This window comes from Jatropha curcas, chromosome 11 (assembly GCF_041381405.1).
Source record: "Jatropha curcas cultivar XTBG-Jc1 chromosome 11, XTBG_Jcur_1.0, whole genome shotgun sequence".
Classification (NCBI taxonomy): domain Eukaryota; kingdom Viridiplantae; phylum Streptophyta; class Magnoliopsida; order Malpighiales; family Euphorbiaceae; genus Jatropha; species Jatropha curcas.
This window is the reverse complement of record NC_143161.1, coordinates 2393889-2421871: the sequence shown is the minus strand read 5'-3', so window position 1 is coordinate 2421871 and position 27983 is coordinate 2393889. Positions and strand designations below refer to the sequence as shown.

The following is a 27983-nucleotide window of genomic DNA, read 5'->3' as shown; positions in this document are numbered from 1 at the left end:
GCAGTATCTTCCATTTCCCACATAAAGGACATATTATACTTTTGGAAATTAAAAATGCACTCCAATCTTCAAATAGGATTTTACTATTTTATTTTATTACTTTTTTTTTTAATTTTCTATAAAATCTAATGTAACAGGAATAGCGGGTAGCCTTCCCTTTCACTCGTTAAATACGTGTGATCGAGAGGATTCGAACTCAAAACCTCTCATTTTTTCACATGAGTGAGAAGACTAATCAAACTGTATCTGATTAATATTTTATTATTTTATTTGGTTCACAGGAAATTTAATACTTAATAACTTTGACTAATTAAAATGATTAACAATTTTAAATATAAGTTTAATTTAACTAATAAATTTTATTTAATTTTAGATTCATTTCATTTATACTTAAATCAATTTACAAAGTCTAACCATATGCTTTGATTTTTTTTTTCTTCAACGTGCTGGAGAAGAAAAATTAGGCATGTAGTTAACCAAGTAAGTGTCAGGCAAGTTGCACACGAAACAAGTTGGCAACTATGAACAAAAACTATGGGCCTTATAGAGATGGATAACAACCAGTCATCCAGACCAACAAGGCTATATTGATGTTAATGTTATTTATAAATTAATGCTAAACGAAATTTCTAAGAAGAAAAATTTATGTTATGTTAGCCTTACCAGACCCACAGAATAATTCTAAAGGCCACCGTGAAAAAGAGATTGTCCCCTCATTTGTTTCTGTCAATGATAACAAAAAGGAAAAGAAGTGATTTTCAGATCAGCATCAAAATAATAGTTCGGATATAATCTCACTGATCTTTTTATTCTGTACGAGTATCTTAAGAATAGGGTTTAAATCTTCTATATACCAGGAATTTTCACTAATTTAATGAGTTCTATTCAAAAAGAAAGACGACACCCTTCTTTTATACTCCAATATAAAAATATATAAATTGGTACTAACAATCAAATACCAGATCATGTTTCCAAGCTCAATCCATAAAAAATCAGGTTGATCAGATAATAGCATCCCTAAGTACTCTTTTGAATTCAATTAAGCATTATCAGATTAATATGCAAAATTCCAAAACTAATGTTTTCTTTAGTACATTTAACAGTTGTATTGTCACTTCAGATCTCATTTGAGGAATCAGCATGCATCATCCACAGATCATTGGCAGCAATAAAATAATTAAGAATAATAATGACAATAATCGCATAATAAAAATAATTAACAATAATGATGACAAACTATTGCATGATAAGACTTCCTAGTTGAAAACCAACCTGCATCAACTGAGGGAAGTATTATTTTGGCTAACAGATCTAGTTATCCACAGACAAGTGATAAAAGATAGCTTCATCAACGTGATATATCCTCACTTTAGACTTGAAAAGTATCTATATGATATAGCAATAGCAAAACTGTGTATGCAATATAAATCTGTCTAAAATACAAACAAATAAATTTAGAAAAAAAAAAAAAATCATTTACAGTTGAATTCAGGAAGGAAAATTTGTACTTGTTCATCGAGGTCCAGAAAGCTCCATCGCTTCAATGATAATTGAAGATTCTTCATGGACATCGCTGTGATGCCTTGAGAAACTGCAAACCCTTGCCTCATATCCACCTTGTGATTCCTCTGCTCCTGACTGTCCGGCAAGACCTTCCAGGACTTTCAAGATTTCGGACATTTTTGGACGGAGATTAGGATGTGATCGAGTACACTGCATAGCCAACTCCACTGCCTTCTCCAGCTCTACTGCATCAAAACAACCCTTCAAATCCCTATCTGCTAGAACTTCCAGCCTCTTCTCCTCATGCAAAGTCCTAACCTGCACAAATCAACCACTAGCTACTAATTTATGTACTACTATCAACCACATAGTCAAATAACAATTTAAGAGAAAGAAACTTGTAAAATGCAAGTCGGAAACCACAGCAATGTAGAAGAATTACTTACCCAGTCAAGAATCATTCCTTTCTGAATCTGACCATTTCCAGCATCTAATGCTTTTTGCCCTGTTATGAGTTCTAAAAGTAGTATGCCAAATCCAAAGACATCTGTTTTTTCGGAGGATTGTCCTGTTGAAAGATACTCGGGCGCAATGTGGCCTACAGTACCCCGAACTGCAGTAGTGACATGTGAATCTCTTTGATCTAATAGCTTAGCGAGACCAAAATCTCCAACTACAGCTTCAAAACTTTCGTCAAGTAAAATGTTCGCTGCTTTTACATCTCTGTGAATTATTTTTGGATTACACTGTTCGTGCAAGTATAGAAGTCCACGAGCAGTCCCAAGGGCAATGTGAATCCGTCTGTTCCAATCCAATGATGGTTTTTCTCGGCCAGTCTCTGTTATACAGAAGCAAGCCAATGAGGATGAGACCCCAAGGATAAGAAGAAAAAGTCTCCATTAAGAAAGTTCTACTATATATGAGTGTTGACTTTATTGAAACACTGGTAGAGAAATAGAAGGAAAATCAAATCCTGAAGTCCAATAAAGCTAAAATCCAAGCATGGATGATAATTTTTCATTTGACAAGTTGTTCGTACTATTCAATATTTAACATTAAGATTCAAAGGGAAAAAACATGAGATTATCACTAGTCAAGACAATTGAAACAAAAATTTGAAGTACTTAAACTGAAAGTAGAAGAAAAAGATTCAGTACACTTCTATACTTTGAGAAGTCTTCGTCTTGAACCAATTACACTAATCAATTGGAACTTCAGGCTGTTTCAACATTTCATTGATGTATATCACAATAAGTAACCTTATTTCACTTAAAGTAGTAATAAAGAACATGAATCCAACTTCACACCTTAAAATAAGCACATGGAAAGAGGAGGAGAGAGAGAAGCACATTCATCAACAAATGGGACGAACCTCTCAAGCGGTCAGCAACGCTGCCATTTGGCATATATGGATACACTAGCAACCTCTCATCAGGTGTCATACAGAAGCCATATAAATGTAAGAGGTTTCGGTGCAATGCCAAGCCAATCATTTCAACTTCAGTTTGAAACTGAACTTCTCCAGTGTAATTTGGATCTTTCAGCCTCTTAACTGCCACCAATTTCTTGTTTGGAAGACATCCCTTGTAAACCACCCCAAATCCACCTTGACCTAAGATATTTTTAGCACTAAAGTTGCCTGTAGCAAGTTGCAGCTCACGAAACGAGAACCTCTTCAAATGACCAATATGAAATTCATAATCTTGCTGTACTGTAAATTGGAATAACGAGAATGTATCATAGTTATTTATCTTCAATCATACGCTTCACATTACCAGGAATGGAGAAGGAATATAAAGTTCAGGGAGTACCATGTGATGTTAGACGAGATCTGTACCAATGCACCCAACAAACAAGCAGCATTACAGAAATCACAAAAGTGCAACTGACTCCTATAGCGATAGAAAGCACCCAATGATGGTGATTGCTGGCTTTCTGAAATGAAACTGTCTCTGCAATTGTTGATTAAGTATTCTTAGTTGGTGTAAAAATGAAATTTTACAAAAAAGTTCAATAGGTTAGTCGCATTACCATTTCCTGGCTTTGGATCCATGCATATCTGTGCAGGCGAGGAAGAACAAAGAAACCTATTCCCTGTGATACTGCAACAAGAAAATATGTACACCTTGAAACTGATGAAGATAGAAAAACCAAGAGGAATTTATATGTTTTCAGAAAACAATAGTATTAAATGATGGGTTACTGCAGCTAGACATTAATGCACTCAAGAGTTTTTAGATACCAATAAAACCATTGCTAGTTGGTCAATGATTTTCGTTTTCATGAATAAAGTTTTCCTAACATCAACTGAGCAAACAAGCATTAGAAAAGAAATCTGCAACCATTTGGTTCCAGAATCAAATGGAACCAAAAGCAGCTATTTAGTTGCTTTGCTTGATAACATGATAACTACTCTTAGACTAAATCTCCATGTCAAGAGTCCATGGGATGATTATCAGAAAATGTATTGGAATGCATAGCAAATTTTTAAACAATAGAATGACAATTCAGATGGCAGAAGGTGCTATACACAAGTTTCACTTTCCCAATTTTAGGTGCATAATAAATTGAACAATAATTAATAAGATTAAATGCAGTTCCACTAACCTGTATCGTTTTGCTAGTATTTCTGGAGTGGGACCGCTGAGATTGTTAAATGATAAATCCCTGCATAACATTGGTAATGAAAAAATTAAAGCATCTTCTATGACCCATACGGGAAAAAAGAAACTAACATTTTATAGAACATACAGAAATAGAAGTCCAGTAAGATTGGCAACAAGTTTAGGTATCTGTCCTGATAACTTGTTTCTGCTGAGCCGCCTGAAAAGTTGGCAGTGCTAAAAGGTTTAGAAACAACTGTTTAGAAGAAAACCCATTACTAAAACCAAAAGGAGTATTAATGCCAAATGTAGAAGGTGAAACCAAACTCACAAGTAACTTAGATGAGCCAGAAAACCCAAAGAGCTTGGAATATCTCCAGCAAACTGGTTACCTGAGAGATCCAAAGTCTGAAGCTCTGAAAGCTTTCCTATCTCTGCTGGGATGGCACCAGTTAACTGATTGTTCTGCATTAGCCTGCAAGTACACAGCAGAAAAATAAGCAGTGGAGGCAAAAGACTGAATTAAATTGAAGAACAATTCCCACAAACTGGCAATGAATTTAGAGTCAGGAAGCCAAACGAATTAAGGAAGCAACGATTGCAAATAAATAGAAGAGCAACTTACATTATCCTTAGATGACTCAAATTCCCAATACTTGCTGGCAGCGTCCCTGATAATCCCATGCTTGCCATTTCACTACCAACAACAACAATAACAATATCTGTACCTTTTTTTTTATTTCGTTTCCTGATAACAAAACAAAATAATTTCTCACTCACAGGGAAACGACAAAGCCTTCAGAAGAGCAGCCAACCATTTTCCAAGTGCAAGGGTCAACGGAATTTATATCCCAACCTTCCATCACTTTGGGCTCATCTATCATTTCTCTTTTCACCGCCATCAATGCGGCCACTTGTTTTGGAAAAACCCAGAAAAAGAAAAGGAAAAAAACCAACAATTTAACAAACATAAAATTAAAATGCAGATGCGTGAAAGTTTATTACTACTTTAGGCGTTAGGAAGCGTCACCTTCATAGTTAACTCCTTTGGGAGAGAGCACAAGACCATCAGAGGCTAAAGTAACATCCACCCAAAACGAGAAGAAACAGAAGAACAAAATGGCCATTACATTTGCACCCTCCTAGTTCCTATGAGAGTACCAAAAAGAAAACAATTGAAATTTGCACTGTTTTTCTGACTGCTTAAGGTCAGGATAATTAATGTAACCCAGAACTGGGGTTGGACTTTCTTGCCAATTCTTGACTGCTATTTCTTGGCATCTTTGAATATTTGTTTCCCTCGAGAAGAGTTAATTGAAATTGCATAGTGAAATGTAATAATTCTATTTACGAAAATGGGACTGAAGGCAAGAAATTAGATAGAGGGAACCTTTTTTCTGATGTTTGCATTTGTTTATCTAATGTAATTTAATTAATTATTGTCTATTTAAAAATTTTAATTGAATATCGTAGGAACAAGAGCATAGCTCAGAAGCGTAAAACGATCTCGAGATTTGGAAATGACAGAGATGGTCGCCTTGTCTCGTCTTAACCAATTATTATTCTCATCGCTGTAAAATTAAATTAACACCTGATCGCTTTATGACCGTTGATTCACCTTTATTTAACCCAACAGCAGGACCGATCAACGGCATCGAAAAGCCTCGACTGGGAGTACTCGCCAAGCGGCGGGAAGATTGTTGTTGCCGGTTCATTGGACAAAATTGTATTACACTACTCTCAAACGCCGCCGTTTTCTTCCCAAAAACCACAATGATAATTGAGATATACACCCACTAAAAATTAATAAAATACAGAAAAGGGTTTTACCCAACCCAACACTTCGAACTAGGGCAGGTGGCAAATCTTTGAGAAAAAAATACTATATATCAATAGGACAAACTATGAAAGGCCATTAAGAAACAGATAACAAAATAAAAGGAAAGAGAAAGGAGTGAGCTGGTACTACAAGAGAACCCAATAGCATTACTTTGCACAAACAGCCAGGGATGACAATTGTCTGCTTTTTAAAAGTCAGCCACCACAAGTCACCAAAAAAAAAAGACTAGTACAAAAACAACACAGCAAGTAAACCAAAACCAACATCCAACAACATGCCCCACTCCTTTTTCTTTGGGCCATTCTATTTGGGGCCTTCTTCCTAGCTACAGATAACACTTTCTCAAGCTTTGTACCTCTGCTAGCAACTATCTGATAAGTCCATCTCAGGCTATTTTTACTATCAAACATGTACATAAACAAAAAGGCATTTCAAGAAAGGAAAGAAGATAGGATATGAGAAAACGTGGAGAATAAAACATCAAGAAGGTGCAGCCATCTATAGCCGCCTGATCCTGTACGTGTCTTGATAGAGCAAGAGCTGTTGCTGCTAAGTGCTCAACGCTTGATGATCAAACACAAAAGATGGTACTCCTTCGTATCAATAGAACAACTGGCTGATATCAATCCTATCACCACTTGTATTAAATTATGTCCCAGCCAGGTGCAAAAAGTTTGCCATTTGCCTTTTCACATGATCTGGTATCAGCTTGTTAATAAGCTCAGGAGAAGCCCCATTTAACTGCAAGCAAACAGCAACAATTGAGAGAATGATAAGAAATTACGTTAGTAAATTATGGCCACAAAATATAGCAAATTGCAAAGCAAAACCATAAAGCAATCATCAAGCTCAAAAACATCCATGTTACATTGTGATATATGCAATTACATCAGAGCTATTTGGCTACTACATACTCAACACTCATGGATAACATGCCAAAATGACCATAACCATCTGTCATTTTGCTAATGGTAAACATTGCTTCACACCAAATAACAAAGAAATTAACTTCAGAAAGCTTTCCAACATACTTCCTGTTTAAAGTTGAAGAGAGGTGGTAATGGGCGACCATTTGGTAGGCGAGGTTACATTGTGATATATGCAATTACATCAGAGCTATTTGGCTACTACATACTCAACACTCATGGATAACATGCCAAAATGACCATAACCATCTGTCATTTTGCTAATGGTAAACATTGCTTCACACCAAATAACAAAGAAATTAACTTCAGAAAGCTTTCCAACATACTTCCTGTTTAAAGTTGAAGAGAGGTGGTAATGGGCGACCATTTGGTAGGCGAGCGTTTAGTTCTCGGAGCTCATCAAAGAAAGGATGCGCACATGCTTCCAGCTGTGAGCAAAGTTAAATTCTTGTTAAAAAAGGAATGTTGGACATACTTTGAGAAAAAATAAATTTAGAAATAATCCAAACTAAAAATTAGAGTGCAAGGTGGAATTGTGTATGAGCAAGATCAACCAATCATGGATGCTGAACGCATTAACATCTCTGCGAGTCAAAATAGATAAGACAATGAAGTAACTTAAACTCACTGCTGTGCATCGTAGACTTGGTGAGTATTGCAGCAGACGTGAGGCAAGATCAATTGCTTCTGGGGGCATCCTTTTATGGAACACCTAAACCAAAACAAAGCTATGTAAATGACAATCTGCTCATAAACAAAATTTCTATCTTTAAGAACCTACTCCTAACGCATCCAAAGCACAAACAAAGACGCTAACAAGAAGACCAACCTTGTGCCAAGGGTGTGCTTTTATCTGTGGAAACCTAAAATCAGTGTAATTTGGGTTCATACAGCGAATTTCTTCTCGGGTTGGAGTGCCAAGGACCTGTAATACAGCATGTAAGAAAAACAAATGCTTCACAATAACATGCACTGCATAAATTTAATAATCAATATACATACTATACCTTAATAATCTCTACAAGCTGGTCCACAGCATTTTCTCCAGGAAACAAAGGCTGTAAACAATGCTTAATCATCAACAGTCTGCACAACATATTTATACTAAAGAATTTAAACATCGTGTCAGAACAATCTTAAAATGATATGATGTGTTAACCTGGCCAAGAAGAAGTTCAGCAAGGACACAACCAGCAGACCATATATCAATTGAGGTTGTATATTCTGTAGCACCAAAAATAAGCTCTGGAGCCCGATAAAACCGAGAACAGATGTATGATATATTAGCTTCCCCTTTGACCTGAGCACAAGTGCATTCATAGTCAATCAGTCAAGCATCAAATGTAAATAGAAGAAGCAAAAATTCTGGATCAGATCAACTAGCACAACCACATTCTACTAAAAAGGAACCTGATACTATGATTGCATGTTGTCAATAACAAATCAATTCGACTATCAAAAACAATGCACTTGAAACTTTTCCGTAACCATGCACTCGCACAGCTACACGTGGTTCTATAGTCAAACTATTTGCCCTATCCAACTTTCGAAGAACCACCCAGTCACAAGGCAATTTTCCATTTTGGAGAAGAAAAAAATTGCGTTAGAGATTGAAAGAGAGGAGTTAAGGCATAAGGGAAAAATAAAAAGAGGAAACCACAGCAACACTACTTTTACCATGCTAGGAACATCCATGTTCTCATCCAAAATATCATATGTTGTAGAGACTGTTGACTATATAACCACAGGATAGAAAGAAAGAGCAAGCAAAGATAACCATGATGCATCAAAATCAGGAAGATTATTTGCTTGAGTATTCAATTTATGAATAATCATGCATCAACCGCATTACAGAGAAACTTCATTTTGTAGATTCAAAAACTTCATACAAAGTAAAGGTGGATGATCAATATCACCTAATTGGCATAATGGTATCCCTTTCAGAAGAACTAGGTTGATAGAATTTATCAAATTAGCTTCAAAGTTACATCGAGACAAGCTAAGAAGAAAAGCCAATAGCCTAATACGAATGGCAATCGACATACCAACACTTTTGCGCTTCCAAAATCACACAACTTAACTTGGTGAGTAAGGGGATCAACCTGCATACAGCCAAGAATGAGGTTAGATTTTGAGACAGGAAATGGCAGGGGGGTAAAGAGGAAAAAAAAAAACTAAATCTCATACCAAAATATTTTGAGGCTTCAAATCACGATGGCAGACTCCTGGAACAGTGTGTATATATGCCAGTCCCCTGAAGATCTGTAAGATGTCTCATGGTTAATATCAAAAAGTAATGAGACAACAAATCCACCTTAGACAAGCAATTTCTCAATACCTGGTACATGTAAAGTTTCACATAGATGAGTGGCATTGTTTGTTTTGCATTGCTGTAATGCTTCAGAACACGATACATGCTTTCAGGTACATATTCCATGACCAAATTCAGAAAGAGTTCATTGTTATTTGTTGTGGAAAAGAAACAATGCTTCAAAGATATCACATTAGGATGATCCATCACACGCATTAGCTGCAGTTCACGGTTCTTGTATCTTTTGTCCTGCAAAACCTTCTTTATCGCCACAGTCTCCCCAGTTTCCAAACATTTCGCCTGAAGGAAAATAAGTATTTGCTCATGTTTATAGAATAGAGTGAGCAATTAGTTAACAGATAATATAACTGCATACCTGAAAAACAATACCAAATGACCCAGTACCCACAACACGCTCTGCCATGTAACTGATAGTCTACAAGAAGCAAGGCATCAATAAAATAAACCTTAGTCAGCTACTGAGGCTCCAAAATTTGGGCAGAATAACCTGTCTCAACAGCATTTACAGATGCAAAGAGAAAAGCCACAAAGAAAAAAAAAAAGACTCATGTTGAAATGGTTACCTGTTTAGGTTCTCCATTTTTACCTCCTATAGTGGTGGAAATGATGTGACCAGTGACCGGATCGTTACCATCAACAACACGAGCAGACATTTCCTGCAAAATTCATGGAGATTTACTTTGAGTTGAGAATCGAGAGAATTTAGAACAGCAAAACTTGTAGGATAGGTAGCAGGGTAATTACCACCAAACTACAGAATAAGCTGAAAAAGGAATTAATAAAAGTATAGCCCAAATAGAATGTAACGGTAGTAATGATCTAAAAAAATTGATCAAACCCAATCTCAGAGATGAGATCCGCATACTCAAAGCAGAGATCAGGATTTACACAACGAAGCACAATTGCGCTCTATGAGCGTAAAGGCTGCGCCATATAACGAGAGATCTCAGATCGAAACATGAAAAAAATACTAGAAAATATATTCTTAAGATTTTTCTGGCAGCTCAACAAGCAAGATCGCCGGTAACAGAACCAGTTACGCAAGGGGAAAAAAATATGTTGTGCAGGTGGGAAAATCCAGGAGAAAAAAAAAAAAAAAAAAAAAAAAAAAAAAAAAAAAAACAGATCCTAAGAACAGGTAGACCAAAGCACATCTTAGCGTACGAAACAACACAGGATTTAAAAAAAAAAAAAAATCAGTCGACAGCTGAGAAAAAATGGGCTGCGACAAGATAAACCAAATTTCTAAATCTAAAAAATTGAAGGCAAAAAAAAATGCCACTAAACTAACTTATTCCGACGACCTCTTCCAAAATCAACCCCAAAATGACATAAAAAAAAAATGAAACTGTCCTTCGCAGGTGTCCAAATTTTCCAAGGAAAATGCACGAATATTGTCGGAAAAAAATAGAAATGAGGTCCAAAATCAGAGGAAAAAAATTACCTTATCATCAGCCATGGTTAGAGACAGAGAGAGAAAGAGTCGTTAATTATCTTAGTCAGATTGAGAGATCATGGTGGCGATAGAGAAGGAGAGAGAGGAGGACCCAGAACACAAAGAGATAGAGCGAGAGAAAGAGAGAGACAAGAACAAGAACAAGCCCATGTGATTCCAGCTCTCCCCTCTTCTTTTTCTTTTTGAGAGTTTTCTTGGTTTGGTCTTCTCTCTCCTCTTTCCTTTCTCTCTCTTCCTTCCTTTTCTTTCTATCTCTCTCTACTTTCCGTTCTCCTCGCCTCTTTTTTGTTTTTCTGTTTACCATATTGACCTCTAGTTTTCCATATAATTTCGATATTAGGATTTGAATTTTGGACGTTGCCGACGTCAAAATTATTGGACTGGATATCATTTGCCTGCTATGCCCGCTGTTTCCTCTCTCTCTCGCTCCGTGCCGTTACCGTTTGTCAAAATAACGTTTTTGCCTTTTTTTAATATAATAAAACAAATTAAAAAAACTTGAGCTAAAAAAACATAATTTATAATAAATTAATAATCACCGTTCTGAATTTTTAAAAATAAATTAATAATCACTTAAATTTCATTCATCGGATGTAATTGTTTTTAAGCCATAAAAATGCATGAAACAAACTTCAAATATAGCCATATTAAATAAATGAAACTAATTAGTAATTTCGATTTTATGCAAGTGAATATTACATGTAGCAACACAAATTTAATTTGGATGAAATTGATCAAATTTATTAACCAAAAAATATCATTTGCACAATACAGTTACAACTAGCATTATCTCCATTATTAAGTACTCCCTTTATCCCATATATTCGCCGATTGATCTTTATATAGATTAAAAAATTTAATTAATATAGTTAAACTTTATTTTTATTTAATTTTTTTCTAAAATATTTCTCTACAATATTAAATGATGGTATACAAATAGAAAAAATATAAATGTATATCATATAGAGGCACATTAAAAAATTAAATAATAAATAATATTTTAGAAAAGGAAAATAAAATTATGTTTGGAGACAAAACAAAAAAAAAAAAAAAAAAAGAGTTTACATATATAAAACGAAGGAAGTATATAATTAATTGGAGAAAACTAAAATTATATTCCGTGTGCATGCATTATATTTGGTGAATCAATTCAGTTTCACTTTAAATGCCCCAATTAAAACTTTACAGGATAAATATAATTGCACATTTTATGCAATTAGTGCAATTTAATAAAAAAATTAAGCTCCTTCTCCAAATTGAATGTATTAACATAAAAATAATAGAAATTAGAAGATTTCAAGCTGCAGTCCTATCGATTATAAGAGTTTTCACTAATTTGATGAGTCAATAAAAATGTTATTTATGTCGTGTCGTCCGAATATTATTTTCGGACTATTAAATCCCTGATGGATAAAAAAATAGTAAAATACATAAATTTATCTTTATATATTTAATGGAAAATTTTATGGCATTTTTAAATTTTATTCTAATTCATTAAACATTTTAACTTATACAATTAGATCAATTAAGTACCTATGCATAATTGAAAATGTAAATTTATTATTTCAAAATTATATTTTGCATATAAAAAATAAAAATTTTAAAAATTATTTTTATTAGTGCGGAGAAATATATTTTTCTCATAAAGTTTAACGTGCTATATTTTTTCGTGAAAAATACAAAGGTGATTTATGTAACTAGTCATATAAAAGAATTTTATTTTTAAATTTCTGTTTGTTATATTTGTCAATTTTTTTAGTTTATAAATACTTATCACTTTTCCATTACTTACTTGAATTTTTACATAAAAGGAAAAAAAAAAAAAAAAGAAAAGTCATGAATGAGTTTTATTTTTTTGATATTGAATTCTTTTCTTTTTACGTTAAATTTTGACCAAAACAATGAGAAATTTTAGTCAATTTATTAATTTTCGAGGGTCGTTAAACTTTTTCCCCTAAGGATAGACATTTATATTTAAACATAACTAATAAATTTTCGTCCCATAACACCTAAAAATACAGTGTATACTAATTATGATTTGTCCATTGTACAAGATTAAATTAGAATTTTACAAGTACAAAAAAATTAAATATAAAATTCTAAAATCATGGCAACATCACAATGGCTAATTGATCATAACTTGTATAATAAAAAAATGGTGATTTAATAGAATTTTAAGAGATAAATTCTAAAATTGTAATCTTAATCATATGTATTTTTACTGCGTATAAATAGAAAATTAAGTGGTAAAAATATACGAATTTTGCGAATAATTTTTATAAATTGAAGATTTGAACATGTGCAACTCAAAAATTAAGTGGAATAGTTGGTTGCTTCTAATGATTTTCAAATTATTTGTCGCAAATAAAGTTATTATGGTGGGATTATATTTTTTTTTCTTTCTCTTAGAAAAAAAAAAATAGAAGAGATAAAGAGAAAAATAAAAACCTCCATAATGATAAAAATACAACATACTTAAACGGACCCAGCACAAGCTTTGTGGTCCAACAGCAACTATATATAGGTGCCAGCTTGCCTCCTTTGTGATAAGGTTTGGAGGTCCATCCAATTTATGGGTCGACCTTTGTTTGTTAGTAATTTTCCTATTCAATGTTTTATATTAATAATTAGCTATTTGCATGCCAAAGTTTTTATTTTCAAAATAAAAAAAAAATTTGAAAAACAAAATCAAATGTAATGAACTCTCAAAGACCTCATCATCATTAGCACAAATTTTTTATATATTATATTTTTATAAAAATAAAAAGCCTTACATAGACCTTTTTGGAAAGCATATACAAACATTAAACACTGTTGTTCCACGATCTTCAAAGAAGGTTGACCATGTAGAAACCTATAATTCTTTGTTATTTAATACGTATTAATTATCTTAATTATTGTGTAGCCACAAGAGTGAGAGAATTGATCATGATCTTGACGATGATCATGATAATCATGATGATCATGGCCATGATGAGTGTGTGATATATATAATAGGTCATATGCTACCAAATTCATATAACTTTGCGACCCCAATAAGATCCCTGTAAAATTTTGAGATGTGACAAAATTTTTTGTATGGACTGAATTTTATATATTCAACCATATGTATGGCTGACAAAGACCGTGCATACATATTTTTTAAAATTTTTTATTTTAATTTTGCATTATTCTCAATTTTGAGGGCTTCTACTGTAAAGAGTTTCAATAATATTATACACCTTTTACATTGATAATAATAATTTTTAAAAATTTTATTTTTATATATAAAATATCAATTTAATATGTCGTTACTATAACTTTGAGAATAATAATTTTTTTATGTTTTTCAATCATATAAATAAGTTTTTGATTTATTTAATTTTATAAATTAACATATTTAATAAAATAATTTTATAATTTTAAATATTTTAAGTATAATTTAAAAAGTTAAAATGTTTAAAAGGTTAAAATAAACTCAAAATTGAAGTAATCAAATTGAGTGGTAAGTTTATATATTTTGCTATATATATTATAATTTGAGGAGGTGAATGAGACCATGAGAGGAGGTGGTTAATATGACATAAATGCATATAGTCTCTATCTGTAATATGATGCATGTGAATGTTATTTAATAAATAAGTTCAAGTAAAAAATAATTGTACCATACTTTCAACTTTTATTTCCACACATTAAATAGTTCAACTTATAAAATTATACATACTAAATATTTTATATTGTAAAATTTTTCTATCAAACATATATAAAATTAGACCGTTCAAATATTTATTAGATAGTTGAAAAATGTAAACATTTTTTGTTAAATGTTTATCAGATAGTTAATGTGAAAATTTATAGTTAAATACATAAATTCGCACTTATACTTTATGAAAAAAATCTTGTAACTCCTCAAACTTTACAAGTGGTCTATTGTACCTCAAAAATTATGAATTTTGATAGATTCTAAATATCGAAGTGATGTTTCATAAACAAATTAATGTAGGTGCTCATAGTTTTTTTTTTTTTTTTTTTTTTTTTTAATATCATGGTAGTGTCTAGCCTTTAGTTTGTATACGTAAAATATCGATTTACCATGTAGTTACTAACATTTTTTGAATAATAATTTTTACATTTTTAACGACTCAAATAATATATAATTGATCTAAGTTTACAAATTGAAATGTCGAATAGAAAAATTTACAAGTTAAAAGTATTTAATATATATAATTTTATAAGTTAAATTACTCAATGAATTAAACTAAATATCGAGAGTGCCATAGAGTTTTATGTACAAATAAAGGTGAATTTATACATTTTTATTGTTCCAAAAGATATAATAACCATACACTAAATAAATATTTTGCATATAAAACTCAAAAGCGCAAAAAAAAAAAAAAAAAAAGGAAAAACTATTATTCTTAGTATAGAAAAATATGTAATATTTCTAAAATTCATAATTTTAGAGGCAAAATATAATTTCTTCAAATTTGGGTGCCATAATATATTTTTTGCATATAAAATGGGGGTGAATTATGCATGTCGCCATTTTTGTTTTACGAACATACAATTTGCATGGAGAAAGATGAAATACAGAAACAATTATTCAGTTTGTTGGTTCATGTCTTTTTATTTGGTGAGATGGTGATGGGAAGACTCTCCCTAATTTTATATAAATCCCTAATTTTATATAAGAAAATACATTTTAGTCCATTTTCGCTAATGAATTGGCATTTTTTTAATAATCATACATCAAATCATAATTTATATATAAAAAGTCAAAGTATCAAAAAATTATTATTATTATTAGAATAGACCAGCCTGTAACGTTACCAAAATTTACTAACTTAACCAAAATTGCCCGTAAAGCAATATATTTATGCATTTAACCAAAATTAAATTGGGAGTATAACCATTGGATGCTTTCGAAATTAGTCTTGATTCCTTACGGCCTACATACAATTGGTTTGCTTTCGTCATGGAAATGGAATGTGATACTTGGAAGAAAATTTCGTTTCATTTTCTTGTTTGGTATTCAAAGAATTTGAATTTTTAATTTATGATAATTTTTATATTAGCACAACGTTTGAATCTTCACATATTTTATAATTTTATCTAATTCTCACAAAATTTAAATCGATATTTCAAAATCTATAAGACTATAAAAAGACTTAATAGTTTATTTTGTTAGGTTTTACATAACTATTTTCACGTTCATGTCAGGATAATATTCAAATGAATCTTTCTATTTAAATTTAAAAACCTTAACTTCATAAGTTCATGGATTAAATTTCAGTTTCGCTGATCCACAGGTCCTATACAAGAATCCATTAATTTTTAGCTAAGGGAAGAGGCTAAAGACTAAAAACTCATGCGTTAGAACTTGTAAGCATAAAAAGACAGAGACACAAAGCATTGGTTTGGTCATTTGAAAAGCTGAATTAAACCATGGAACCCATTTGTCACCCTTTTTCCACGGAAGGTAAATATCGCTATCCACCCCATGAAAATGACTAGCATATGTAAATGCTTATACTAAGCTCACCACTCTTAACAAAAGGTGTGCATAAAACCCTTTTTCCTGGCAAATTTTCTAAAATAAAATTCTGGGCCAATAACCATTTTTTCACCTTTCGGTCACTTTCTCTGTTTTTTTCATCGTTGCCCATCAGTGGAAAGAACCCAAACTGCCAATGGTGTCAAAAGAGTGACCCGGTTTTGGACTTTCCAAAATGCCGTTCTCCATATTTAGGTTATTCAATTTTTTACTGTTACTGTTTTGACCGCAATAGGGTGTTGTTGTTGGTTGTTGCGTCGGTGGGGTGAGGATGTTTGATGGTTGGTCAGGTCAGGCTTTTTTGTTTATGGGTTTGTGTATAGGGTCAAAGTCAGAGATGGATAGTGTGTTAGCAGGTCTTGCTGAACTCTGATTACTTGATAAGCTCTATTGTCAGGGTCATCCCTAAGATGCTCGTACAGTAGTTTCCTATCACCATCAGGATGCTGACACGTTTCAAAAATGGTTTCGCACATTGATTTGATTTTTAACTTTTGGATATCTGTTCCACTTAAAACAATAATAAAATAAATTTTACACTGGCTGGATACAGTAGAATCAGTCAAATTTCAAAACTGAATTAGAATTTCAAAAGTAAAGAATTGAATAATTTCATTTATTGTTAAATAATTATTTCAAATGAATAAAAATCTACTGGATAATGCTTAGTCTAAATGGCAAGCCTGACGTCGGCCCCTGTTTTAATTTCGTTAGGACATTGCCTCTATTATTTCAATAGCAGATTATGTTTTTAGTGTTTTAATTTCTTTAAGACACTGTTTCTATTAGTTTATTTTCAATAGCAGATTATGAAACATTATTTTTTTTAATTAAATTTATTATTATTTTAAGGCAGTTGTTTAATTACATTTGCGGATGAGGGCTAAGTTCTATTGGGCCTCATAACATACCGAGCAACAAAGCCCATTGAATGTGGTGCTTGATTGGATTTTATTTAGTCTTCACATTCAAACTGTTGAAGCACTCTCCTGATTCACCTGTTGAAGATCCTTCAAGAATTGAGTTTTAATCTTTTGAAGATTTGAAACCACATCCTTCATGTTTCGCCTCTCTTCAGTTAATTCTGCACAACAATCCAATGCCAATCTGAATAATGATAATGCACAGTTCATTTCAGCATTCAAAGACTCTTCTTGCTCTACAGCCAGTAAATTTGAATCCACAATTTCAGTTACTGCATCAGGAAATGAACTCTTGACCCACTGCTTCATACTCATATCTTGAGAAAACATTTCATCAGTAGGCTTTTTTCTAGTAAATGTTTCCATCAACAGAATGCCAAAGCTATACACATCACCGCTTGTAGATACAATTCCAGCCAGTCCATATTCTGCACTTAAATTGTTTCTTTTTAGCTATATATTGGTTTAAATCATAAATTTGAAATTGAAAATTTTAGTAAAACATCACCTGGTGCCATATATCCAATGGTAGCTAATGTCAGGGTTTGTGTCATGCTGTTTTCTGCACCCAAGAGCTTGGCAATGCCAAAATCACCCACATGAGCTACCATTTCTTCATCTAATAGAATGTTATTAGGCTTTAAATCACAGTGAAGTATAGTTGGTGAATGGTAATGTAGGTACTCAATGGCAGATGCAACATCTATCATTATGTTTAGCCTTTGAAGTGTGTCCAAGAAATGGCTGTAAGAGTATAACCATTTCTCAAGGCTCCCATTAGGCATGTACTCAAGTATTAAGGCTTTAAAATCAATGTTGCTGCAAGTGCTTATGATTTTGACAAGGTTTCGATGGCGAATGTTACGCATAACTTCACATTCTGTATCGAAACTCTTTGATATTCCTTCCTTCTGCATATTGAAAACCTTAACAGCAATATTTGTCCCATCAGATAGGGAGCCTTTATACACGGACCCAAAACTCCCTGTGCCAAGCAAGTTGTACTCGTTAAAACCATCTGTTGCTTGTTGAAGTTCATAGAAGGAAATTCTCCTCCATGGTTCCAGAGGCAAGTGATTATTTCCTTCTATGCTTGATTTTGAGTTCTTTTGCCTTTTGATGAAGATAGTAATGAATGCAATTACCAGAAGTACCAATCCAATTGCTGGTAAAATATATTTTAGCAGAGAATTTGATTTTCCAGGAGTAGTAATTTGGCATGGAGGAACTTGGAACCTCGGTGAACCACACAAAGCATTGTTCGACTTAAAAGATTCTGCAGAGAAGTTTCTAAAAGGTCCTCCTGTTGGGATTTCTCCCTGCAATCTATTTGAAGACAGATTGATAGATTTGAGGTTCGAAATTGCCTCCAAGGACTTGGGAATCATTCCTGAGAGATTGTTTGCTGATAGATTCAAGGATATCAAGCTGACCATGTTGCCAAATGATTGTGGAATGGGCCCCTGTAAATTATTTTCTGCTAAGGAAAGATACTGTAAGTCTCTGAGACTGCCAATACTACTAGGAATAGCACCTGATATTTGATTTCTTGACAAATCCATCAACGTCAGGACCTTTAAGTTCCCAATATCAAATGGGAGAGTTCCATTTACAGAATTTGACCTCAGGTTTAGTTCCAACAAAAATGTGAGACTCCAAAAGGATGAGGGTATAGTTGAATTTAGATTGTTGTTCTGTAAGTAAAGGTTTCTTAAAGAAGTTAAATTTGGGAAGCATGTGGGTATCCGTCCAGAAAGCCTATTTCCATCTAATTTTAAGTAATTCAAATTCTGTAAATTGCAGATATCACTGGGGATAGCACCTTCTAACTTGTTTCCCGAGAGACCCAAACCCTGGAGTTGCTTCAGTCTTCCTAATGTTGAAGGAATGGAACCAGTCAGTTCATTCCCAGGAAGTTCCATTTGTATAATGGTGTTCACGTTACCAATTTGGACTGGCATGCTGCCTCTGATATTGCAAAATGCTGCAATGAAATATTGAAGAGATGACATGTTGCCAATAGAAATTGGAAGGGCAGTGTTGAGTGGGTTCAAGGAAAGTGATAAAGTATCCAAATACATGCAAGTTGTTAAGGATGAGAGAGAGCTCAAATCAGCAGTCAAATTATTTAAGGTAATGTCAAGCCTCTGCAGCATTCTTAGATTACCAAGTGTATTGGGAATGGGGCCAGAGAAAGAGTTATTGAATATATATAGTACAATGAGATTGGAAGAATTGGAGATGGAGCTTGGGATTCTTCCACTTAAGCTATTATTTGCTAGACTGAAATACTGAAGATTTGGAAAGGCTATATTTGATGGAAGATGACCTGAAAGTTGGTTCTTTGAAAGGTCAAACAGTGTTAATGATGAGAGATTGAAGATTGCAGGTGGAACTAAGCCGCTCAAGTTGTTGTCTGATACGCCCAAATCCTCCAGATCTTGTAAGTGGCTCAATTCATATGGTATTGATCCTGTCATCATTCCAATTCTCAGATAGGACTTGTCTACAGCCTCAAATAAAAAGTCTCGTCGATTTAATAATTAGAATTAAACAGAGAAACTTTTTTTTTTAACTTTGCATTTTAACACTCTATGCTCAGGACTCGAACTCTTGGTGGTCAAACTATGACTAATTAATAGTTATTGAAGTTTCAAAGAATTTTCCAATGCAATAACTAAAATATTTGCTATGATTTTATAGAACTAGCTTGCGCATAGACTCATGATTTTCCACATCCAAAGTACTTTGGCTTTCTTTGAAGAAACGAAATGGAAGGCAAAAACCAAAACTCTTAATTTATTTTCTAATCCAATTTCACTACATAGGCTAGATATATCACTTGGTGAATTTAGTTCCAACATGAAATTCTACAGATAATTAACCTAGAAAATTAGGACTGGAATGAAAATGAATATAAACTAGATAGTAAAAGTTAACAAAAGTTTATAATAAGTTTAGAATTGGCACCTGTCAGGTAATTTGAACCCAGAAATAATGTCTTCAGTTGAGTTAAATTCCCAAGAGTTGTTGGAATGATTCCTGTGAATCTATTGAGAGACAAAGATAAGCCCCAAAGATTGCTAAGCTCTCCTACAGTTGCTGGAATTTTGCCTTTCAACCGATTTGAAGATAAGAAGAGAACTTCAAGTTTTGGAAGTCGATAGCCAATGTCATCTGGTAAAATGCCTGACAGGTTATTGAATGTCAAGGCAATAACTTCCAGTGAAGACATGTTGAAGATACTGTAAGGTATTTTCCCTGAAATCTGATTATACTGTAAGTTAAGTATCCTTAGAGATACTAAGTTATCAATCTCCATTGGAATAGCACCAAAGAAACTGTTATTTTGAAGACTCAATACTTGAACTGAGGTAGTTAAGTTGGCTAGCCAAGGTGATACATCTCCACTCAAGTTATTATCATTCACGATGATGGTTTCCAATCGCCTTAACCGGATTAGCTCTCTGGGTACAAGACCATGAAAACTGTTGCCATCTATGGTTATGGATTTCAAGAATGAGAGGTTTCCAAGATGCGGCGGAATGGTGCCTTGGAGACCCATGTTTGTAAGGTTTAAAGCTGTTACTCGTTTATGGCGAGTGCCACATGATATACCGACCCAGTTGCAGACTGAGAAAGAGCTTGACCAGTTTTTGAATAAGAAATTGTTAGGCTGGAGGGTTAAGTGAGATTTCAGTTCAAGAAGAGCTGATTCATCTGTGCTCAAGTTTGTTACTGCAGCCTTAGCCAGCATGCCAGCTATGAAACAGAAATGGAAGACCATAAGCTGAACAAGATACCTCCAGAGCATTTTCCTCAATAGACTTTTCAACGTCTTCAATCTTTGCTCTCCAGTGAGGCTTGAGATACTGAATTTGTCAATATAAATGTAATTTTTTTTTTTTTTTTGTCAAACCGAGCAATAAAAGATTTTGAAGAAGATTGTGCACCAATTAAGGTCATGCTAATATGGCTGCCTGAAAAAGTTTACTTTTAGTTGCACTAAATTTTCAAAGACCGGGGGCCAAGTTCGTTGTAAGTTGGCTCCTTTCTTTCTTTATTTGTGAGTGCACTTGCTTGACTTGGCACCACTTTCAAATCTTGCGCAGAAATATAATTAAAAAAAATTAATGAAATACGACGAATTGAAAAACATCGTCTCAGACTTGAATGTGAAAATACGCATTGAAGAAAAAACAAAAAAAAAAAAAAATAGTGCAGGAATAATGACCAAGACCTACCCAAATAGTAACCCTAAGCTTATCACTAGTCCTCATTATTGGGTCGGTAAGGAAAGTTGAGATTTTTCTATCATTCGCTCAAACTTTTATATAAAATAATAAATAAAATATTATTAAGAAAAAATATATTTTTTTTTTGGCTAGATGAGCTTTGTGTAACTACTGGAGAGAGAGGGACTTGAGGTGGACCGAGCCAAGTCCGGGCCTAGAGATAATCTGTTATGGAAAACTTGACCTTTTTCATTTCCGCCAGCTACTCGGACCCATTAACAGGATTACTTGTTAAGACCCAATTCGGCCCATATGCTCCTCTGGCACCCGCCATCACAAATACGGTGTTCTTTATTGAATTGATGACAAAATGAGCAATTAGCACTGTGAATTAATTAGTAACGACAAAGTACATCCGGAAACGACAAGCCATATCTATTATGCCAAGCACTCCTTCCATGGTTATTACATTGTTCTCAAAAAGGCGGGCTTACTGAAATAACTATAGACTTCAGTATTTTTTGTTCATAAGAATCTATCCTCTCAAGTCTCGTAATGGATAATGATCAAGAATTATATGGTTATAATAATAATAATTTTCAAACTAGCACGTATCAAGTGAGAAATTCAAAATTGAAGACTTAATATCTAAAATAAACGAATGGATCATTGACCAAGTAATTTTTTTTAATAAAATTTAAGGACAGGATCTGAACACATATACCAAGAAAGAATTGCTTATACATGGAAGATTCAATCATTAGAAGAAAGGATTTGAATCTTGTTAATGATTAATGGTATTGGGATGGTTCGGTTGAGCGCTGCCATGTTCTTGCTTGTAAGTTTGGCAGCCATTCTACTCTGGTTGCATTTGAAGAAGCCCAATGTTTGGATTCTCTCCACCCCATATCTTAACAAGGTAGAGTACCCTGTCAAAACCTGTAAAGGATTCTCTCTTTTTTCTTTTTTTTCCTTTCACTTGCATTCCAGGTTATAGCATGGATATCAATTCAACTTTTGTATTGGTTCCTTTGCATTTTACTTAACAATGGCTCACTCTTTATCTTTCTTGTTCGGTTTAGCTGTGGTGGGAGTGTAATTTTAATCAATTTTAACCCAATCCCTAATATTGTGTCGTTTTACTTTCAACGACATGAAGGGCATTATCACATATGGGCCACGTTTGGCAGCAGGGATTAGAAAGTATGATGGGGTGTGTATATGGCCGGGTAATCTGAATAAACCCGCTAAAAAACCCACAAGCCCAATTGATAAGCAGCACTGTTCTTCCACTCCAACGGTTTCCTGTTATATATTTGGTTAAAAGGGCCCGCCAAATTCACGTAATCTTTCAGCCTTCAGGCAATTTTTTGAATTATTGGTTCTCTTCTCTTCTCCTTCTTTGTTCTTGTTCTTGTTCTTCATCGCAATCTTTCTACTCTGAACTAGAACTTGGATTCAATGGAAATGAGGAAAGCTCCAACCTTTGTTGTTGCTGTTGTGTGTTTGGTGGCAAGTAGCTATTGCAGACGTGAATCTTGGTTTACAAGTTTGGGATTGCTGATTTTTCAAAATATGCCTTGCGTTTCACTCATGGGTTTATACAAGTCACTGTCACCTACTTCTTACTTCTTAACTTCACCTTACATTCTTGCTTTGATGTTTTTATTTTATCAATTACATTTCTTATTCTTGGTTTCAACGTGTTCCACCAAACATGTAGTTTTCTCATTTGATCAAATGGGTTGGTGAGTCGTTGTTAGGAGAGAGACAGAGACAGAGACAGAGACAGAGAACTGGTATTTTCATAGAAATGGAGATTGAAGCAGGCCTATAGAGCTTCTTGTTAATGTCATTTTACAAGTAATATTTTTTCTTGCAATTATCAGTTCAAAGTTGATAGTATAAATGCTTTATATAAATAAATATTAATACATGCAGGCTTCTGGAGTTTCTTATAAGTTGTTGTTGCTTTTGAACTGACTTCTTTTTATTCTGTGAATTATTGACCAAGTTGATAGTGGTAATCTTTTGTTGCCAATTTTTGCTTACTTCAACCTTTATTGAGAGAGAGAGAGAGAGATAATGTAATAATGGGAAAGCAAGGATCCCCAAGAAGTCCTCGCCCCAAATCATCTTTTGGGACAAAAGATTATCAGATAAGAAGTTTGGAAAGCTTGTCGTGCAGTGATCCTTCCATTGGAAGGAGATATTTAGGGGGAGATAATAATTGGAAAACCAAAGTTGAGTTGCTTGATGGTTTGCAAAATGAGTATGGAAAACTTGGTTCTAAGGGAGTTTATGTTGGGAAAAGGCACATATGGTTCCGTAAGCATATTAGATCTATTGCTTTTATGATTGCATTGATGGGTTTGCTTTTCTTGCTCGATTCTTTCATGGTATCAATTTTTGATTCAATAAATATTCACAATGGTTCAGCCTCAAGGAAATCAAGTGTTTTTAAGGTATGATAGCTTCTTTTTCCATCTTGGAGTCAGTAGTCAATGTAACTTGAACTTTGTATTTGAATCAAATAATGTTGGAAACCGGAACTTTGGAGTTGAATCAATCGTCAAGTGCTGTATTTATAGGTCTATCCCATCATTCACATTCCTTGCATTTGTTTATAGCTCTTTATGTGGCAGATTCCCTCTCTTTTAGCTGCAAAAGTATAAATCTCCCTCAGTTGTATGTTCAAACATTTGAGACAAAAGCTCAGTGCATGACATATAACTGCACAATTTGTATTGCATGTGCACAAAGGAGGATAGGACCACCTACGGTAACAAAGAAAAATCACCTGTCCAGATGTACAGCCGTCTCCTAAACTTGGCTTCCAGTGCTCTTGCAGAGGTTTGCTTTAAAAGTTTTATCTTTCATTAATATGGTTTATAAGCTTCTCGAATGCAATGGCATGCATCTGAAAATTTTGCTATGCTTTAGAAAGAGTTCAAGCCAGTTAAATCAAATTTCTGGGAAGAACCATGCCAGAAGGCATCTGTATGGAAACCTTGTGCAGATAAGAAGAATTCAGAAAAAATAGGTATGTAAAGTTGTAAACTTTCTCAGGCCCTGTTTGGCTCATGAGAAGTATATTATCAGTTTCTGAAACTAAATGTCAGAAAGTAAGTCCTTAAATTTATTTTATTTTGACAGAAAAACCTGAGAAAAGCAATGGCTATATAATGATCAGTGCAAATGGTGGTCTCAATCAGCAGAGAGTCGCTGTAAGCATTGAAGCTATCCTTTTAATTATGTCATTTTCAGAAGATAAAGTTCCGTGAAGATAGAGTATGTTAAGTTGTGTAATGTTACATCTATATGCATCTGAAATCATTTTCAGACAATGAATTAACCCCATATAGTTTTACTTATACGGAGTTCTGCATAAATTACATTACTATAATGTAACTAAGTTCAGGAACATCTAGAATTTGGTATTGATTATTAAGAGAATATCTGTTTTGAATTTTCATAATATAGTGCAACGTTCGGGCTATTGGATTAGGGCTATTCTAATCCTGAGCTTATGGAATTTCTTGTTAACCACTGGGTAATGTTGCTTTATGTAGTCTGTTGTTATCCTCAAATGATAAAAGGCTAAAGGCTCATAAAATGTTCAGATAAATAGTTAATAAAAAATAGTCGCTGCTAAAGAATAGAACTGGAAAAAGGAAAAAAGAGGCATATATTGAGTGGTGTTTATTTGACAATGAAGGTAATGAACTTGTTTATTTTGTTATTCTACCATCAGATAAGTCAAAATTTGGCCACCGAGTGAGTAAATTTTCATGAACCATTCTAGCAATACCAAGGCATTTGAAGTTCTGATTTTCTTATCTAATGTTCAACTTAATGTACCAGTTGTTACTTTGCCGATGAGAATTGTAACGTAGCTTTATCTGTAGGTTCTTGCTACCATAATTATAATTACATATTCAGCAATTTAATTCCTTTGCCTGCAGATATGCAATGCTGTTGCTTTGGCATCTTTACTGAACGCAACTCTAGTTCTTCCCAGATTTCTTTACAGCAATGTCTGGAAGGACCCTAGGTGTGTTATCGTTTCTTGTATTATTTATCAGAATGGTCTCTTCTAATTTCCCTTGGATGTTAGTCATTATATATATCATTATCTGCCATCCATGCTTGCCTCCAGATTATTCTGAATTTCTGACATTTTCAGTGTTTTTCTCAATATTGTCTGTCATTGAAAATTGTTTTCTGCAGTAAAATGATGGAAATGATAATTTCTAAATGATCCTGCTATCTGACGGCTCACTTCTGTGGCTTTAATTATATTTTTTGTCATTTTAATGTGTGCGACCTGTATGCTAGACTTCTCAGGTGAAGTCCTTTTTCTTTTCAGCCACAACTAGTGTAAAAGTGAGAATGTTATTATGCTTTAGCTATGAGTTCATCCTCAGTTATGTCAGTGTGAATCCTAAACTTATCAAGTACAAGTTCCTTGCCTGTTGAATGCCATTAACTACTTCCATGAGCTGGATATGGGCACCTACCATTAATGGTGGAACATTTACATTTGTTTTATGGAATACAGCCAATTTGGGGATATCTACCAAGAGGAGTACTTTATGAAGGTCATGAAGGATACAATAAATATCGTAAAGGAGCTTCCTTCTCATTTCAAATCTATAGATATTGAAGCAATTGGTAGCCTAGTATGATATCTTCTTCTTCTTCTTCTTCTTCTTCTTCTTCTTTTTTTTTTTTTTTTTTTTTTTTTTTTTTTTTTTTTTTTTTTTTTTTTTTTTTGTCTCTCTTTATTTTGTATGAATATGCTGCTTTGTAGAAAATTGTTTAGGTTATTTACATTTTGTTTTTCTCAGATTACTGATGCCGATATTACGAAGGAGGCGAAACCCATTGATTACCTTGAAAAAGTACTTCCTCTCCTGTTGCGAAATGGAGTTGTTCACTTTCTTGGATTTGGAAACCGACTTGGGTTTGATCCTGTGCCTTCTACACTTCAGGTAAAGGACATCCCATGGAGGTTCAAAACATTACATACACGCATTAGAGCTCCAAATGCTTCATGTTTAAACATAAGACGCACCCAACTAATCTACGTCATGATGAAAGCAACACAGAATAAACATGGGAAGATTATCTATGTTACTCTTTTCTCCAGAAGTGTTGCAGAGTTGCAGCTTTCAATATACTTAAACAATTCATTATATCAGGAGATGATAGGAACGGTGAACATTCAATAAGAGTCGTTCATTTATGTATTCTACTCTGAGATTTTTATATCATGATATATTTTGCAGAAACTAAGGTGCAAATGTAATTTCCATGCATTAAAGTTTGTACCAAAAATTCAACAAGCTGGTTCGTTGTTGATCAGAAGAATAAGAAAATACGATGCTGCACACAGTATGTTAGATAAACAACTGCTCGGAGAGTTTATGCCTGGAAATCCTTTGAAAATGAATGATCCAACAACAGGGCCACCTAGATACCTTGCTTTACACTTGAGGTTTGAAGAGGACATGATTGCCTATTCCTTATGTGATTTTGGAGGTGGAGAAGATGAGAAAAGGGAACTCAAAGCCTATAGAGAAAGCCATTTCCCTCTGCTCATTGAACGGTTGAAGAACACGAAGTATGAGTTCACTTGGTTGTCCTTTTTCTAAGTACATTTATCTAATGAAAAAAACTTGAACCTGTAATATCTCTTTTGTACTATTGATGTTCACAGGCCTATTGCTCCATCAGAATTAAGAAAGTCAGGAAGATGTCCATTGACACCAGAAGAAGCTGCACTTGTTCTAGCTGGTCTTGGATTTAAGCGGGGAACTTATATATATCTTGCTGGGTCTCACATATATGGTGGAAAATCTCGAATGCATCCTTTCACCAGCCTCTACCCTAATTTAGTCACAAAGGAAACTCTCCTCACACCCAGTGAACTTGCACCTTTTATGAATTTCTCTTCACAGGTAAATAAATCTCATTAGTCCTCTCGGAATTTGCAGTTTCCCCATCATTTAACTTGAAAGTGCTTAAAAAAGTCATTTATTTCTTTGGATGACAGCTGGCAGCATTGGACTTTATTGCTTGTGCAACTTCTGATGTCTTTGCCATGACGGATTCTGGGAGCCAACTATCATCCCTGGTATCTGGTTTCCGGACTTACTATGGTGGTGGACATGCCCCAACCTTGCGGCCTAACAAAAGGAGGCTGGCAGCAATTTTGTCAGAGAATAGCACCATAGAATGGAATAGTTTTGAAGATAGAGTAAGAAAGATGATTGAAGAAGGTCAAAGGGTGGGTGTAAGGGGTTTTGGTCGAAGCATTTATCGGCAACCAAGATGCCCAGAATGCATGTGTAAATTCCAATAGCAGGTTACTGGGTTTACAATTATCTCAAGCAAAACCTTTCTATTGTTTTACATTCGTTGCATCAGCCTTTTAACAATGCTGCGTGGCTGGTCTCACATTCATTTGTTCAATTAAGTTTTTCCTTGCTGTGTATATAGACAAAATAGATTTCTATACCTTCCCATTTGTTGTCTTTGATGGAAAAATGAATATACCAATATAGAGTTCGATTGGAAATAGGAATATTCTTTTCCTCAGTTTCATATATATATATTTTTTTGTTCTT

The 27983-nt window shown here is 33.8% G+C and overlaps 4 protein-coding genes across 9 annotated transcripts; 1 reads left to right on the top strand and 3 right to left on the bottom strand.

Annotated features, from left to right (window-relative positions):
* Nucleotides 1-471: 471 nt before the first annotated feature.
* LOC105649688 (Leucine-rich repeat protein kinase family protein) lies at nt 472-5490 on the bottom strand. Of its 3 annotated transcripts, XM_012236415.4 has the most exons (12): nt 5137-5490; nt 4887-5019; nt 4732-4803; nt 4438-4581; nt 4255-4326; nt 4111-4170; nt 3535-3605; nt 3315-3455; nt 2876-3214; nt 1950-2341; nt 1509-1821; nt 472-723 (listed from the first exon to the last, which is right to left on the bottom strand). In XM_012236415.4, the coding sequence occupies exons 1-11, from the start codon at nt 5231-5233 to the stop codon at nt 1513-1515; spliced, it is 1830 nt and encodes a 609-aa protein (XP_012091805.1). In that variant the 5' UTR covers nt 5234-5490; the 3' UTR covers nt 472-723; nt 1509-1512. The 3 variants fall into 3 exon arrangements, with proteins under 3 accessions (XP_012091805.1, XP_012091804.1, XP_089572764.1); XM_012236414.4 differs by lacking the exon at nt 472-723 and having other exon boundaries at nt 1369-1821; nt 5137-5488; XM_089716638.1 differs by lacking the exons at nt 472-723; nt 4887-5019; nt 5137-5490 and having other exon boundaries at nt 1369-1821; nt 4499-4581; nt 4732-4763.
* Nucleotides 5491-6066: 576 nt separating this feature from the next.
* Nucleotides 6067-10913, bottom strand: BIN2 (Protein kinase superfamily protein). Its single transcript, XM_089716639.1, has 12 exons — nt 10649-10913; nt 9768-9860; nt 9560-9619; nt 9211-9483; nt 9060-9134; nt 8918-8974; nt 8032-8172; nt 7880-7930; nt 7702-7797; nt 7501-7584; nt 7199-7300; nt 6067-6687 (listed from the first exon to the last, which is right to left on the bottom strand). The coding sequence occupies exons 1-12, from the start codon at nt 10661-10663 to the stop codon at nt 6595-6597; spliced, it is 1140 nt and encodes a 379-aa protein (XP_089572765.1). The 5' UTR covers nt 10664-10913; the 3' UTR covers nt 6067-6594.
* Nucleotides 10914-17049: 6136 nt separating this feature from the next.
* On the bottom strand, nt 17050-21125 carry LOC149492342 (uncharacterized). The gene is made up of 3 exons (XM_089716637.1): nt 20087-21125; nt 17625-19589; nt 17050-17544 (listed from the first exon to the last, which is right to left on the bottom strand). Exons 1-3 carry the CDS (start codon nt 20928-20930, stop codon nt 17162-17164), a joined length of 3192 nt encoding a protein of 1063 aa, XP_089572763.1. The 5' UTR covers nt 20931-21125; the 3' UTR covers nt 17050-17161.
* Nucleotides 21126-22952: 1827 nt separating this feature from the next.
* On the top strand, nt 22953-27934 carry LOC149492341 (O-fucosyltransferase family protein). Of its 4 annotated transcripts, none has more exons than XM_089716270.1 (10): nt 22953-23214; nt 24115-24204; nt 24295-24394; nt 24508-24578; nt 25317-25405; nt 25913-26033; nt 26202-26345; nt 26643-26977; nt 27074-27314; nt 27410-27934. In XM_089716270.1, the coding sequence occupies exons 2-10, from the start codon at nt 24160-24162 to the stop codon at nt 27716-27718; spliced, it is 1455 nt and encodes a 484-aa protein (XP_089572396.1). In that variant the 5' UTR covers nt 22953-23214; nt 24115-24159; the 3' UTR covers nt 27719-27934. The 4 variants fall into 4 exon arrangements, with proteins under 4 accessions (XP_089572396.1, XP_089572394.1, XP_089572395.1 ...); XM_089716268.1 differs by lacking the exon at nt 22953-23214 and adding an exon at nt 23221-23816; XM_089716269.1 differs by lacking the exon at nt 22953-23214 and adding an exon at nt 23712-23816 and having other exon boundaries at nt 23997-24204.
* The last annotated feature ends 49 nt before the right edge of the window (nt 27935-27983 follow it).